This window comes from Giraffa tippelskirchi, chromosome 7, assembly GCF_054371585.1.
Source record: "Giraffa tippelskirchi isolate mGirTip1 chromosome 7, T2T-mGirTip1v1.2.pri, whole genome shotgun sequence".
Classification (NCBI taxonomy): Eukaryota; Metazoa; Chordata; class Mammalia; order Artiodactyla; family Giraffidae; genus Giraffa; species Giraffa tippelskirchi.
The window spans coordinates 133,246,751-133,263,680 of record NC_137281.1 but is presented as its reverse complement, the minus strand read 5'-3'; the positions used below and the strand labels follow the sequence as shown (position 1 = coordinate 133,263,680).

General features: G+C 38.0%; 1 protein-coding gene across 26 annotated transcripts in view; it reads left to right on the top strand.

Annotated features, from left to right (window-relative positions):
* Window positions 1–570: 570 nt before the first annotated feature.
* The window catches only part of C7H14orf39 (chromosome 7 C14orf39 homolog), a 53,985-nt gene continuing 37,625 nt past the window's right edge, over window positions 571–16,930 (top strand). For 6 of the 26 annotated variants that reach the window (XM_081509788.1, XM_081509780.1, XM_081509767.1 and 3 more), the window contains exons 1-5: window positions 615–646; window positions 1,612–1,673; window positions 1,772–1,828; window positions 2,858–2,984; window positions 12,751–12,840. In XM_081509788.1, coding sequence (XP_081365914.1) covers window positions 1,625–1,673; window positions 1,772–1,828; window positions 2,858–2,984; window positions 12,751–12,840 — 323 coding nt within the window. In that variant the 5' untranslated portion in view covers window positions 615–646; window positions 1,612–1,624. The other 20 variants (XM_081509773.1, XM_081509779.1, XM_081509768.1 and 17 more) reach the window with 8 other exon arrangements.

Here is a 16,930-nt window from a genome sequence, read left to right as displayed (position 1 = left end):
GTACTTAGCGGCTAAACAACAACAATACAAATAATGAAGGCAGTTTGGGGGGACTATTTGTCTAAATCATTGTGAACAAGTTATAAACCATAAATAAATTATAAGTTGTAAATAAAGTGAATTCTTTATTTTACCTTAGATATGCAAGGTCTAAGAGTATAAATTACGAAGACAGCATTTTGGAAAGAAAGTATTAATGTGCATTTTATTTGAAACTAAATAAATACCACTCTCAAAATGTTAAATGAAAGTGTATTTGAATTCTTAGACTTGGTTTTCAGCGAGTTTTGAATGCTGAATGCGAAATTGAATTTTGACGATTGATTCGAGTGGTTTTTGTTGTCATGTTAAGGTTAATGTCAATTTTATTGCTGTTTTCCGAAATGCATTTTAAACTGTTATTTCACAAGCGGAATGGCTAATCTTAGAGAAAGAAAACAATAGCTCCCAACAGGTTCCCTAGCCTGGGTCTAGGGCTTCTGATCCCAGGAGGTCTTCTCGGGTGGCGGGATGCTTGATTCTGGCTTCGCGGGGGAGGGAAGCGTGAGCGCCGCCGCGCGGGTCTCGCGGGGAGTCGGACCTCGCTTTTCAGCGCGATCTGGAGCTCCTGCGGTGGGCTTCGCGGGGCTGGGTGGGGCCGAGCGAGGTAGAGGCGGGGCTCGGGCCGGTCTGTGTGGCGATCTGCTGTCGCGTCCTCGGCTCTCGCCACCTTGAGTAGAGTGGGGGATCCGGGAAGGAAGGGTGGGCGTTTGGGTCCCAGAGTGGGTCACTGTGAGGTGGGTGGGGAAGAACTGTGTGTGGCGGTTATTCCGAGGGCAGGCGGCCATGAAGGGTTTGCGGGGCTGGAGGGCCCTGTCCTCGGAGTACGACTGGAGGTTGCGTTCTGGGGGCTTCCCGGCCCGTGGCGTGGCTTTCGGCCGCACTGCCGCCCGAGGCTTCGGGAGTCGCCGCGAGGCTGGAGGGTCGGGGGCGGTCATCAATTAAAAACATGTCTCTGTAGGGTGAAGAGAAGCGAGTAGGCTATGAAGGGAGTCGGCGACCAAACTCCCCGCTTCAGAACGCGCGGGAAGAGTAGCTCTTCCACTCTGGTGAAGAGTGGTCCAAACACCGCCTCAGGCGTTTTTTTGTTTTTTTTTTTTTTTAATGTGACTTGGTAGTCCAGTAAATACCTGCCCTTTTAGATTCTTGGTGGTAAAGTCGCAAGTGTCAAATTGCACGGTTCCTGTGGGTTTTACCTAGCTGTTGGTGAAGGAATTTCAGAATTTTGCTACACGTAGTACTCACGCCGAGAAAGGACATTCAGAGATACTGTTTATTGTAAAGAGCATGTCCTTTTGAGATATCTGGATGTCTGGGGACTTCAGATTATTCAGTGACTTATGGCACTACCATGTATAAACAATTGTGAAGTTTTAGTAATGCAACGACATTCAATTTACTATGTGTAATTGTATATATTTATTTTAGTATATATAATGACATTCATTTTTTAAATACCTGCCCAGTACCGGGATGAAGGTGTCTCTCCCTCCAGCCACATTTTTCTGTAATAATACTGTGTCAAAAGGTTTTTAGAAAACCCTCCCTTATTATTATTATTATTATTTTTAGCAAAGTGTCCAAGATGAATGACAGCCTATTTGTCAGTCTGGACAGACTTTTGCTAGAATTTGGTAGGTATAAAATGAAAATAAAGAAGTAGGTAACTATTTGTATTATCATTTGACATTTTAACAATGAAATGAAATTACAAAAGAGTTATTTATTTTAGTTTTCCAGTATGAACAAGATATAAGTACTAAAGAAGATATAGTTCAGCGAATTAATAGTAAGTAGTTTTCCATGACAAAGATGCTTTAATTTTAAATTTTTTATAGAATATAAGATATTATACAGTTGCTTTGTTTAGGGTAATTTATAGTTGGCATTAGAGCTCCCCCCTTCTATCTAGTGACTAATAATAAGCTATTTACCCTAGCTAGTTTTTCAGTAATACATGTCTGTATTCTGTATTCAGCATTTAATTATTTTGTATTTAGGAATTTTAAGTAGAAATCACTCATAATTACATAAAATTGAAAATATTTTTTCCTCAACACAGGTTATTTCAAACATTTGAGTAAAAAAATTTTAATATTTTTAGAAATCATCAAAAGTCAGTGGCCAGAATTAATGGATGCCACATTTTCAGGAATGCTAATTATCAAAATTAATATTATGACTAGAATGACAAAGCAAATTACATAAATGTAGTGTTTTAAAATCCTACATAAAAACTATCAAAAGAAGCTATAATCATTAATTTCTTAATAGTTCTAAAAGATTTAATAAAATTTGTTTATCTTTTCTGCAACAAAAGAGAATAGAGTATTAAGAATTTGTTTTACTTTTTTAAAGAAATTGCATTTTATTTTTATCTTGTGTTTACTCACTAGTGACAAAGAAATAAGTGAATTGAAGGCGTATTAAATAATGACTTGGAATTGATTAACAGAAATTTCACATTTGTCAAAAAGAAAAATCTTACATTAGTATCATGTGAATAAATGTTTACATGAACTCATAGCATCATAAGATACCATTGATCTTAGACATTTCTTACTCTAGCACTCTTACATTAGAGATGGAACAGGGGACATTTCTCTAAAATCTCAAACACGACTTCTTAGCTTCCCGGTCTAGGACCAAGCCTGACTGGTCCTGTGCTCTTTAGGGCCCTCCCCATCTCAAGCTTCACTTCCTGTCCATTCTTTGGCTCTCCTTTTTTAGGTCAGTTGCCATACCTTTTTTCCTACTGTATTTGTTTATTTTGAATTTATGGTTTCTCCTTAAGAAAATAAATGTTTCTGTTTTCTAGAATGCTTTGAAGATATTAAAGAATACAAAGCTACAGTTTGTAAGATACATGAAACTATAAAGACAACAGATGAGGAAATTGGTCATTACTGTAAACATAGTAAAGAAATCAAAGACAACTGTAGTAGGTGAGTATTTTAAAGAAACTTTCAATAATTGTCATTAGATTCTCTTATTCAGAGATATTGAGTTTATAGTTGAAGACACTGTTGCTTGAAAGTAGTATTTTATATTAGGAAAATGATGAATCAAGTCTTCAATTTCCTTGTTACAAGACACTGTAAAAGGGATAACAGAAGGTTCAAAAGAAAGAAGTAAGTGTTGTAAGTGAAGTGAAAGTCACTCAGTCGTGTCTGACTCTTTGTGACTTCATGGACTATACAGTCAATGAAATTCTGCAGGCCAGAATACTAGAGTGGGTAGCCATTCTCTTCTCCAGGGGATCTTCCCAGCCCAGGGACTGAACCCAGGTCTCCTGTATTGCAGGCAGATTCTTTACCAGCTGAGCCACAAAGGAAGCCCAAGAATACTGAAGTGGGTAGCCTATCCCTTTTCCAGGGGATCTTTCTCACCCGGGAATTGAACCAGGGTCTCCTGCGTTGCAGGCGGATTCTTTACCAACTGAGCTATCAGGGAAGCCCTAAGATCTCTCTAATTCAAATCCAGTTAGTCTAAATACAGTATTTTGAATAATCTAGGCTCAGTATAGAAAATTCCTATTAGATAAATAGATCTAAAATAATTTTCATCTTTGAATTTTCAAGATCTCTTTGTCTAAGGGAACTAGTCTAAAATTAGTAGCTTTTCAAAATAAAACTATTTAGTATCTTAATTCTTTCAGTATAGTCTCACATCCTATTCTAATAGTTGTATCTATTAATATTATTTAAGACAAACATTTTGAAGCAAAGACTTTTTTTTTTTAACAAAGACTTGTTAATGGAACCTAATTGTATGATCAGGTACTTACAAAAATAAAGTGTTAGCTTTCTGTATTTAATTTTATGTGGGCCACTGTCTTTGTGTTAAGTTCTATACTTAAGAATTGTACCTGTTTTAAAATGTTTTGTTATTTAAAAATTTCACAAGCTTTTTGGTTTCCATTATTACTTTTTTTATAGTTTTAAATAAAAGTGACACATGCCTTGTATAAAAATTCAAAGAGTGTACAAATATATGGAGTAAATAGTCTCTCCCTGTCTGCAGTCCCCACCCCCACCCTTTCTTATAGGTAATCACTCAGGCCTTTTAAAATATACATTCAACACCATTACTACATATGCTTATTTATATATCTACCTGTATTTCTGACTTTCCTTGTCTCAAAAATGCAATCATACCGTACTTATTTTTCAACTTGTTTTTAAAATTTAACAATATGTAATGTAAATGTACTATACATGTGATGATTGTGTATAGATTTCATTCTTTTTTTTTTTAACAGCTCCATAGTATTTTATAGTATTGATGCATCCTAAGTTACTTAAGTTCAGTTCAGTTCAGTTGCTTGGTCATGTCTGACTCTTTGCGACCCCATGAACCACAGCACGCCAGCCCTCCCTGTCCATCACCAACTCCTGGAGTCCACCCAAACCCATGTCCATTGAGTCGGTGATGCCATCCAACTATCTCATCCTCTTTCGTCCCTTTCTCCTCCTGCCTTCAATCTTTCCTAACATCAAGGTCTTTTCAAATGAGTCAGCTCCTTGCATCAGGTGGCCAAAGTATTGGAGTTTCAGCTTCAACATCAGTCCTACCAATAAACACCCAGGACTGATCTCCTTTAGGATGGACTGGTTGGATCTCCTTGCAGTGCGAGGGACTCTCACGAGTCTTCTCCAACACCACAGTTCAAAAGCATCAATTCTTCGGCGCTCAGCTTTCTTCACCACCCAACTCTCACATCCATACATGACCACTGGAAAAACCATAGCCTTGACTAGATGGACCTTTGTTGGCAAAGTGATGTCTCTGCTTTTTAATATGCTGTCTAGGTTGGTCATAACTTTCCTTCCAAGGAGTAAGCATCTTTTAATTTCATGGCTGCAATCACCATCTGCAGTGATTTTGGAGCCCAGAAAAATAAAGTCAGCCACTGTTTCCACTGTTTCCCTATCTGTTTGCCATGAAGTGATGGGACTGGATGCCATGATGTTAGTTTTCTCAATGTTGAGCTTTAAGCCAACTTTTTCACTCTCCTCTTTCACTTTCATCAAGAGGCTTTTTAGTTCTTCTTCACTTTCTGCCTTATGGGTGGTGTTATCTGCATATCTGAGGTTATTGATATTTCTCCTGGCAATCTTGATTCCAGCTTGTGCTTCCTCCAGCCCAGTGTTTCTCATGATGTACTCTGCATATAAGGTAAATAAGCAGGGTGACAATATACAGCCTTGATGTACTCCTTTTCCTATTTGGAACCAGTCTGTTGTTCCATGTCCAGCTCTAACTGTTGCTTCCTGACCTGCATACAGACTTCTAAAGAGGCAGGTCAGGTGGTCTGGTATTCCCATCTCTTTCAGAATTTTCCACAGTTTGTGGTGACTCACATGGTCAAAGGCTTTGGCATAGTTGATAAAGCAGAAATAGATGTTTTTCTGGAACTCTCTTGCTTTTTCAGTGATCCAGTGGATGTTGGCAATTTGATCTCTGGTTCCTCTGCCTTTTCTAAAACCAGCTTGAACATCTGGAAGTTCACGGTTCACGTATTGCTGAAGCCTGGCTTGGAGAATTTTAAGCGTTGCTTTACTAGCATGTGAGATGAGTGCAATTGAGCGGTAGTTTGAGCATTCTTTGGCATTGCCTTTCTTTGGGATTGGAATGAAAACTGACTTTTAACCATTCTCCTATTAAAACACATTTTGGTTATTTACAGTTATTTCCTATTATAAGCAATATATACAGGTCTTCTTCCATATTTCTAAAACTGCTGCTATAGAATGAACTCCTGGAAATGGTATTGCTAGATCAGAGAGTATGCATGTTTAAATATTTGATAAGTAATGCTAAACTTCTCTCCAAAAATATTATACTAACTTATACTTTCACCAACAATATATGAGAGTTTCTATTCCTCACAACCTTGCTAACACTGACATTATCAATGTTTAAATTTTTTTTGGCAGTATCATTAACAAAATACTATGTACTGTTCAACTTTTTCTTTGAGGTATACTGCAGTAGATTTTACCAGTGGTTTCCCTCAACTAGCTGCAATGGGTTCTGGAAAATTACTGGCAGCTTCTCCTTAGAACCTACTGTCTTAAAGTTGTACTTTATATAAGATTATTCTCTGCTGGGTTCTGAGGACAGTTAGTAGGATCTGTTGATTTAATGCGCAAATACCTCTAGTTCATGATTTCAGCTTGTGGCTAAGCAATTTGAATGTGAAATATGAATTTATGAAAGTATTAGAAGAAAATATAGGTGACCATTATCTTTGAGAGAAGAAGATCTTTCTACGTCATCAAAGGTAGAAATCACATTGGAAACAATGGTTAAATATGATACATAGAAATTAAAAAGAAAACCACCTCAAATTGATACAAAAAGCAAAAAGATAAAGTAGAAGAATGTCGAAGAAGGGTTAATTTTAAAAATATAAAGTGCTTGTAGAAATTAGTAATAAAGAGCCAAAGCCCCACTAGAAAAAATGGGCAAAGACAGTAAATAAGTAAATACCAAAATGAAGAAATGTATGTCTAATGAACATGTGAACAAATGCTCAATCTTACTAATAATTAAAGACATCCAAATTAAAGCAATAATATTGTATATTATTGTACATTATTTTGCCTTTAAGTTTACAGAAATTTAAAGAAGGTTAATACCCGGTATTGGCCAGGAAATAAGAAAATCACCTTGCTCACACAATGTAGGAATATGTTGTTGTTGTTGTGCAGTCGCTCAGTTGTGTCCAACTCTTTGCAACCCCATGGACTGCAGCACTCCAGGCTTCCCTGTCCTTCACCATCTCCTGGAGCTCACTCAAACTTATGTCCATTTAGTTGGTGATGCCGTCAACCATCTTGTCCTTTGTTATCCCCTTCTCCTCCTGCCTTCAGTCTTTCCCAGCATCCCAAGAGTCAGCTTTTCACATCAGGTGGCCAAAGTATTGGAGCTTCAGCTTCAGTTCTTCCAGTGAATATTCCGGATTGATTTGCTTTAGGATTGACTAGTTGATCTCCTTAATGTCCAAGGGATTTCAAGAGTCTTCTCCAACACCAAAGTTCAAAGGCATCAATTCTTCAATGCTCAACCTTCTTTATGGTCCAACTCTCATATCCGTACATGACTACTGGAAAAAACCATAGCCTTGACTAGACAGACCTTTGTTGGCAAAGTAATGTCTCTGCTTTTTAATATGCTCACAGGTTGGTCATCGTTTTTCTTCCAAGGAGCAAGCGTCTTTTAATTTCATGGCTGCAGTCACCATCTGCAGTGATTTTGGAGCCCAAGAAAATAAAGTCTGTCACTGTTTTCATTGTTTCCCTATCTATTTGCCATGAAGTAATAGGACCAGATGTCATGATCTTCATTTTTTGGATGTTGAGTTTTAAGCCAGCTTTTTCACTCTCCTCTTTCACTTTTATCAAGAGGCTCTTTAGTTCCTCTTTGCTTTCTGCCATAAGGGTGGTGTCATCTACATATCTGAGGTTATTGATATTCCTCCCTGCAATCTTGATTCCAACTTGTGTTTCATCCAGCTCGGCATTCCCAGTGAGGTACTCTGCATATAAGTTAAATAAACAAGGTGATAATATACAGCCTTGATGTACTGCATTCCCAATTTTAAACCAGTCCATTGTTCCATGTCCGGTTCTAACTGTTGCTTCTTGACTTGCATACAGGTTTTGAAGGAGGCAGGTAAGGTGATCTGGTATTCCCATCTCTTTAAGAATTTTCCAGTTTGTTGTGATCTACACAGTCAAAGGCTTTTAGCATAGGCAATGAAGCAGAATTAGATGTTTTTCTGGAACTCTCTTGCTTTTTCGATAATCCAACGGATGTTGGCAGTTTGATCTCTGGTTCCTCTGCCTTTTCTAAATCCAGCTTGAATATCAGGAAGTTCCCGGTTTACATACTGTTGAAGCCTCACTTGAAGAATTTTGAGCATTACTTTGCTAGTGCGTGAGATGAGTGCAGTTGTGCAGTAGTTTGAACATTCTTTGTCATTGCCTTTCTTTGGGATTGGAATGAAAACTGACCTTCTCCAGTCCTGTGGCCACTGCTGAGTCTTCCAAATTTTCTGGTATATTGAGTGCAGCATTCACAGCATCATCTTTAAGGATCTTCTTTAAGGAATTCAACTGGAATTCCAACACCTCCACTAGCTTTGTTTGTAGTGATGCTTCCTAAGGTCCGCTTGACTTCGCATTCCAGGACGTCTTACTCTGGGTGATTGCTCACACCATCATGGTTATCTGGGTCATGAAGATCTTTTTTGTATAGTTCTTCTGTGTATACTTGCCACTTCTTAATATCTTCTGCTTCTGTTAGGTCCATACTGTTTCTGTCCTTTATTGTGCCCTTCTTTGCATGAAATACTCCCTTGGTATCTCTAATTTTCTTGAAGAGATCTCTAGTCTTTCCCATTTTATTGTTTTCCTCTATTTCTTTGCATTGATCACTTAGGAAAGCTTTCTTATCTCTCCTTGCTATTCTTTGGAACTCTGCATTTAGATGGATATATCTTTTCCTTTCTCCTTTGCCTTTCACTTCTCTTGTTTTGTCAGCTGTTTGTAGGGCCTCCTCAGACAACCATTTTGCCTTTCTTTTTCTTGGGGATGGTCTTGATCACCGCTTCCTCTACAACGTTATCCATAGTTCTTCAGGCATTCTCTCTATCAAACCTAATCCCTTGAATCTATTTTTCACTTCCACTGTATAATTGTAAGGGATTTGATTTAGGTCATACCTGAATTGTGCCTAGTGGTTTTTCCCACTTTCTTCAATTTAAGTCTGAATTTGACAATAAGCAGTTCATGATCTGAGCCATAGTCAACTCGTGGTCTTGTTTTTGCTGACTGTATAGAGCTTCTCCATCTTTGGCTTCAAACAATATAATCAATCTGAATTTGGTATTGATCATCTGGTGATGTCCATGTGTAGTCGTCTCTTGTGTTGTTGGAAGAGGATGTTTGCTATGACCACTGAATTCTCTTGGCAGAACTCTGTTAGCCTTTGCCCTGCTTCATTTTGTACTCCAAGGCCAAACTTGCCTGTTACTTCAGGTATCACTTGACTTCCTACTCTTGCATTCCAGTCCCCTATGATGAAAAGGAGATCTTTTTTGGTGTTAGGTCTAGAAGTTCTTGTAGATCATCATAGGACTGTTCAACTTAAGTGTCTTCAGCATTAGTGATTGGGGCATAGACTTGGATTACTGTGCTATAGAATGGTTTGCCTTGGAAACGAATGGGGATCATTCTGTCGTTTTTGAGATTGCACCTAAGTACTGCATTTCAGACTCTCTTGTTAACTATGAGGGCTACTCCATTTCTCCTAATGGATTCTTGCCCACAGTAGTAGATGTAATGGTCATCTGAATTAAATTCACCCATTCCAGTTCATTTTAGTTCACTGATTCCTAAAATGTTGATGTTCACTCTTGCCATCTCTTGCTTGACCACTTCCAATTTAACTTGATTCATGGTCCTAAGATTCCAGGTTCCTATGCAGTATTGTTCTTTACAGCTTCAGACTTTATTTTCACCACCAGACACATCCACAGCTAGGCGTTGTTTCCACTTTGGGTCAGTCTCTTCATTCCTTCTGGAGCTATTTCTTCACTCTTCTCCAGTAGCATATTGAGCACCTACAGACCTGGGAAGTTCATCTTTCAGTGTCATATCTTTTTGCCTTTTCATACTTTTCATGGGGTTCTCAAGGTAAGAATGCTGAAATAGTTTACCATTTCCTTCTCTAGTAGACTGAACTCTCCACCATGACCCGTCTGTCTTGGGTGGCCCTACATGGCATGGCTCATAGTTTCACTGAATTAGATAAGGCTGTGATCCATGTGATCAGTTTGATTAGTTTTCTGTGATTGTGGTTTTCATTCTGTCTACCCTCTGGTGGATAAGGATAAAAGGCTTGTGGAAGCTCCCTGATTAGAGTTACTGGCTCTAGGGCAAACAGCAAGGTCAAGGCCATGCTCAGTAGATTTTTAATCCAATTTTCTGCTGATGGGTGGGGCTGTGTTCCCTCCCTGTAGTTTGGCCTGAGGCCAACTATGGTAGGGGTAATGTAGGAATATACACCTTTTGGATGACATATCTGCATACTTTAAAGACTTTAAAAATAAGCATGACTTTTGATTAAATGGTACCATTTCTGATAATTTTTTGTAAGGAAATAGGTATTTTCTCAAAGATATAATGTACAACAATGTATTTATATCAACCTTTTTATGATAGGAAAACACTGGAAGCAACTCAATGTTCAATATTAGGTGATCGTTTAAATGAATTTTGGTATATCCATATGAATGAACAGTAAACAGTGTATTAATTTATGGTATATATCAATATTTATTGACATGAAACGTGTTAACAGTATATTACAAATTGAACAAAACGTTGAAACAACATTCATAGAATGAACTCAATTTAATAATTGTGTATTTATGTATGCATAATTAGAACAAGTCTAGACATATGTACATCAAAATGCTTACAATGAATATCTTTTCAGTGAACATACAGTTCTTACAGAATTTTAAAAATATTCAGAATGTATGTATATATAACCTTTGATCTTATAATTCTGTTTTGGAAAATATTGTCTAAGGAAATGATTGAAAACTCAGGTAAACATTTAAGTACAAGTTCCTAAGAGAAACTGAGACTAAGTAAAATGGCTAACAATATTGGAATGAGTAATACAGTGAATTCTTAGTGACAAAGAAAATGTATATAGTTTAAAAGTAAGTGATAAAAGTGACTGTTGTATGTGTGAATATGATCTCAAATATGTTAAACTATATGTGTCTGCTTGTGAATGCTAAATCGCTTCAGTCATGTCTGACTCTAGGTGACCCTATGGACTGTAGTTTGCCAGGCTCCTCTGTCCATGGGGATTCTCTAGGCAAGAATACTAGAGGGGGTTGCCATGCCATCCTCTATGGTATCTTTCCAACCCAGAGATCAAACCCACATCTCTTATGTCTCCAGCATAGGCAGGTGGGTTCTTTACCATCACTAGCGCCACCTGGGAAGCCCTGTTTATAGTAAAATCTGGAAGTAAATTATTGAAATATTAGTGGTTATTATTCAATGTTGAGAATATGGATGATAATTATTTTCTTATGTATACATTTGTGCTTCCAAGGTGGGTATGAGTACTTTTTGAACCTGAAAAATAAAGAAGATTGGAAAAGATCTGGAGGAAATATTTGAACAATACTTAGAATGTAAGCTGCAGTGGCATATGCTTAATTTTAGATTTTTCACATTGGCAACATCTTTCCAGTCATATAATAAAAACAAATGTGTAAGCAGAATATTCATTTTATTCTTACTGTCTGATTTTATAATTCATTTTGGTTTAGTTTCTTTCAAGTTCAGGAGGGTATAAATTTCTAAATTTCAAAGGAGAAAAAAGCCTCCCTTTATCCCTTATGCTAGCCCTGCTTATTTAACTTATGTTCCGAGAACATTATGCAACATGCTGGGTTGGATGAATCACATCCTGGAATCAAGATTTCCAGGAGAAATATCAACAACTTTAGATATCCAGATGATACCACTCTAATGGCAGAAAGTGAAGAGGAACTAGAGAGTCTCTTGATGAGGGTGAAAGAGGAGAGTGAAAAAGATGGCTTAAAACTCAGCATGCAAAAAACTAAGATCATGGCATCTGGTCCCATCTCTTCATGGCAAATAGAAGGGGAAAAAGTGGAAGCAGTGACAGATTTTCTTTTCTTGGGCTCCAAAGTCACTGCAGACAGTGACAGGTGCTGCCATGAAATTAAAAGACACTTGCTTGTTGAAAGGAAAGCTATGACAAACATAAACACTATATTAAAAAGCAGAGACATCACTTGGTCTACAAAGATCTGTAGAGTGTATTTTTCAGTAGTCATGTATGGATGTGAGAGTTGGTCCGTAAAGACTGAGCACCAAAGAATTGATGCTTTCGAACTGTGCTGGAGAAGACTCTTGAAAGCTGCGTGGATTGCAAGGAGATCAAACCCATCAATCCCGAAGGAAATTGACCCTGAATATTCATCAGAGGGACTGATGGTGAAGCTGAAGCTCCAATACTTTGACCATCTAATGCGAAGAGCCAACTCATTGGAAAAGACCCTGATGCTGGGAAAGATTGAAGGCAAAAGGAGAAGGGAGTGGCATAGGATGAGATGATTAGATAGCATAACTGACTCAGTGGGCATGAATTTGAGCAAACTCTGGGAGATAGTAAAATAAGGGGAGCCTGGAATGCTGCAATTCAAGGGGTCGCAAAGAGTTAGTTATGATTTAGTGACTGAACAGCAACAACTCTATAAATATTTACTCCAATAGAATTTCTTAACTAAGATCTGATAAGTATGATGAGAAAGATAGCCTGATGCCAACACTCAACACAACATAGAGTGTTGCAGAGTATATTCCAGAGATGTCATAGCAATACACAATCCAGGCATGTCACATTTGTTCCTTCCCTAGTCATGGTTCACAAACAAACTTTCTGTAAAAATTAATGGATGTTGATATTTGAACATATATAAGATTGCATGTATGGTCATACTGGTGATGATGGGAGATGGGAATGTTTTTCTTGATGTAAGCTTATTTTCTCCAAGAAAGGAAAGATTGTTTAAGTGGTTACATTCATTTTTATTATTTCTTCAATTTATTATTCTGAGATGCTAATTACAGTATTTTTTTTCCATAGCTGGAAGCCAACATGTGATGTATTTCATAAACATGAAGACTACATGCAGGAGCAATTTACTATTTATCAAGAAACTATTGAAAAAGACAAGTACAGTATAAATATTAATTTAAGCTTATCAAATCTATAAGTTAGTTTTAATAAGACATTATTTGTAAAAATATTAATTGAAAAATGTACACAAAATTTTCTAAAAGTAAATCCAGTGTTTTGGACTCTGTGGTTGGCATTGTTGGCCTACCTATTTGTTATAAAGCTCTTTCCAAGCTTGGATATATTTAAATATGTCTTTAACATAGTAGCTATCAGTAGCAGTATAAAGAAGAGTGCTTCCATTAATGTTTTTTATGACTGAGTTGCTATGGTCAAACACCTTGGGGAATAGTTAGTTATAAAGTTAGCTTATGAGAAAATTGGAATATTGGCTTTTAAAGGGTATTTTCATATAAAATTTGTGTTTTTCAGTTGTTTAGTGGGATATTATATTCTGATGGAAAAATATTTATATTTGTGTGGGTTTATTATGTGTCAAATCACTTGGTTTGGGGGATTAAATGTTGTTAGTGAATATAATGAAACAAAGTGAGGAATTTGGAACACATTATATAATATTATAATTTCACTTAATTTAAAAAATTGAAATGTTTTCATTTTTAACATAATTGGATAAGAATAGTATCAATTTTATTTTAAATTTTTATTTTTTTTCATACTGCTTTCCCGCCAGCTTTATTGAGGTATAATTGATGTATGACCTAGTGGTTTTCCTTATTTTCTTCAATTTAAGTCTGAATTTTTCAGTAAGGAGTTCATGATCTGAGCCACATCAACTCCAGGTCTTGTTTTTGCTGACTGTATAGAGCTTCTCCATCTTCAACTGCAAAGAATATAATCAATTTGGGCATTGACCATTTGGTGATATCCATGTGTAGAATTGTCTGTTGTGTTGTTGGAAGAGAGTGTTTGCTATGACTAGTGTGTTCTCGTGACAAAACTCTGTTAGCCTTTGTCCTACTTCATTTTGTTTTCCAGGGCCAAACTTGCCTGTTACTGCAGGTATCTCTTCCTACTTTTGCATTCCAGTCCCCTATGATGAAAAGGAGATCTTTTTTTGGTGTTAGTTCTAGAATGTGTTGTATGTCTTTACAGAACTGATCAACTTCAGCTTCTTCAGCCTTCGTGGTTGGGGCATAGACTTGGATTACTGTGGTGTTGAATGGTTTGCCATGGAAATGAATGGAGATCATTCTGTCGTTTTTGAGATTGCACCCAAGTACTGCATTTCAATACTCAAGGACTGCCCCAACCACTAATGCTGAAGAAGCTGAAGTTGACCGGTTCTGTGAAGACATACAACACCTTCCAGTCTTGCCAAGAGAACGCACTGGTCATAGCAAACACCCTCTCCGAACAACACAGGAGAAGACTTTACACATGGACATCACCAGATGGTCAATACCGAAATCAGATTGATTATATTCTTTGAAGCCAAAGATGGAGAAGCTCTATACAGTCAGCAAAAACAAGACAGGGAGCTGACTGTGGCTCAGATCATGAACTCCTTATTGCCAAATTCAGACTTAAATTGAAGACAGTAGGGAAAACCACTAGACCATTCAGGTATGACCTAAATCAAATCCCTTACAATTATACAGTGGAAGTGAGAAATAGATTCAAGGGATTAGATCTAACAGAGTGCCTGAAGAACTATGGATGGAGGTTCGTGACACTGTACAGGAGACAGGGATCAAGACCATCCCCAAGAAAAAGAAATGCAAAAAAGAAAAATGGCTGTCTGAGGAGGCCTTACAAATAGCTGTGAAAAGAAGAGAAGCAAAAAGCAAAGGAGAAAAGGAAAGATATACCCATTTGAATGCAGAGTTCCAAAGAATAGCAAGGAGAGATAAGAAAGCCTTCCTCAGTGATCAGTGCAAAGATATAGAGGAAAACAATAGAATGGGAAAGATTAGAGATCCTTCAAGAAAATTAGAGATGCCAAGGGAACATTTCATGCAAAGATGGTCACAATAAAGGACAGAAATGGTATGGACCTAACAGAAGCAGAAGATATTAAGAAGAGTTGGCAAGAATACACAGAACTATTCAAAAAAGATCTTCACGACCCAGATAATCACGATGGTATGATCACTCATCAAGAACCAGACATCCTGGAATGCAAAGTCAAATGGGCCTTAGGAAGCATCACTACAAACAAAGCTAGTGGAGGTGATAGAATTCCAGTTGAGCTATTTCAAATCCTGAAAGATGATACTGTGAAAGTGCTGCACTCAATATGCCAGCAAATTTGGAAAACTCAGCAGTGGCCACAGGACTGGAAAAGGTCAGTTTTCATTCCAATCCCAAAGAAAGGCAATGCCAAAGAATGCTCAAACTACCACATAGTTGCACTCATCTCACACGCTAGTAAAGTAATGCTCAAAACTCTTCCAGCCAGGCTTCAATAATACGTGAACCATGAACTTCCAGATGCTCAAGCTGGTTTTAGAACAGGCAGAGGAACCAGAGATCAAATTGCCAACATCCGTTGGATTATCCAAAAAGCAAGAGAGTTCCAGAAAAACATCTGCTTTATTGACTATGCCAAAGCCTTTGACTGTGTGGATCAACACAAACTGTGGAAAATTCTGAAAGAGATGGCAATACCAGACCACCTGACCTGCCTCTTGAGAAGTCTGTATGCAGGTCCAGAAGCAACAGTTAGAGCTGGACATGGAACAACAGACTGGTTCCAAATAGGGAAAGGAGTACATCAAGGCTGTATATTGTCACCCTGCTTATTTAACTTATATGCAGAGTACATCACGAGAAACACTGGGCTAGATGAAGCACAGCTGGAATCAAGATTGCCAGGAGAAATATCAATAACCTCAGATATGCAGATGACCCCACCCTTATGGCAGAAGGCGAAGAAGAACTAAAGAGCTTCATGATGAAAGTGAAAGAGGAGAGTGAAAAAGTTGGCTTAAAACTCAACATTCAGAAATCTAAGATCATGGCATCTTGTCCCATCACTTCATGGGAAATAGATGGGGAAACAGTGGAAACAGTGTCAGACTTTATTTTGGGGGGCTCCAAAATCACTGCAGATGGTGACTGCAGCCATGAAATTAAAAGGCGCTTGCTCCTTGGAAGAAAATTTATGACCAACCTAGTCAGCATGTTAAAAATCAGAGACATTACTTTACCAACCGAAGTCCATCTAGTTAAAGCTATGGTTTTTCCAGTAGTCATGTATCGATATGAGAGTTGGACTATAAAGAAAGCTGAGCACTGAAGAATTGATGCTTTTGAACTGTAGTGTTGGAGAAGATTCTTGAGAGTCCCTTGGACTACAAGGAGATCAAACCAGTCTATCTTAAAGGAGATCAGTCCTAAATATTCATTGGAAGGACTGATACTGAAGCTGAAACTCCAATACTTTGGCCTCCTGATGCGAAGAACTGACTCATTTGAAAAGACCCTAATGCTGGGAAAGATTGAAGGCAGGAGGAGAAGGGGACGACAGAGGATGAGATGGTTGGATGGCATCACCGACTCAATGGACATGAGTTTGGGTAAACTCCGGGAATTGGTGATGGACAGGGAGGCCTGGCGTGCTGCAGTCCATGGGGTTGCAAAGAGTCAGACACGACTGAGCAACTGAACTGACTGACTGACTGACTGCATTTCGGACTTTTTGGTTTACTACAAGGGCTACTCCATTTCTCCTAAGCGATTCTTGCCCATAGTAGTAGATGTAATGGTCATCTGAATTAAATTTGCCCTTTCCAGTCCATTTTAGTTCACTGATTCCTAAAATGTTGATGTTCACTCTTGCCATCTCCTATTTGACCACATCCTATTTACCTTAATTTTTGGAGCTAACATTCCAGGTTCCTGTGCAATATTGTTCTTTACGTATCGAGATTTACTTTCACCACCAGTCACGTCCGCAACTGAGCGCTAATTCTGCTTTGGCCCAACCACTTCATTCTTTCTGGAGCTATTAGTAATTGTTCATTGCTCTTCCCCAGTAGCATATTGGACATCTTCCATCCTGGGGGACTCAGCTTCTGATGTCGTATCTTTCTGTCCCTTCATTCTGTTCATGGGGTTCTTGCAGCAAGAATACTGGAGTGGTTTGCCATTTCCTGTGGACCACATCTTGTCAGAACTCTTC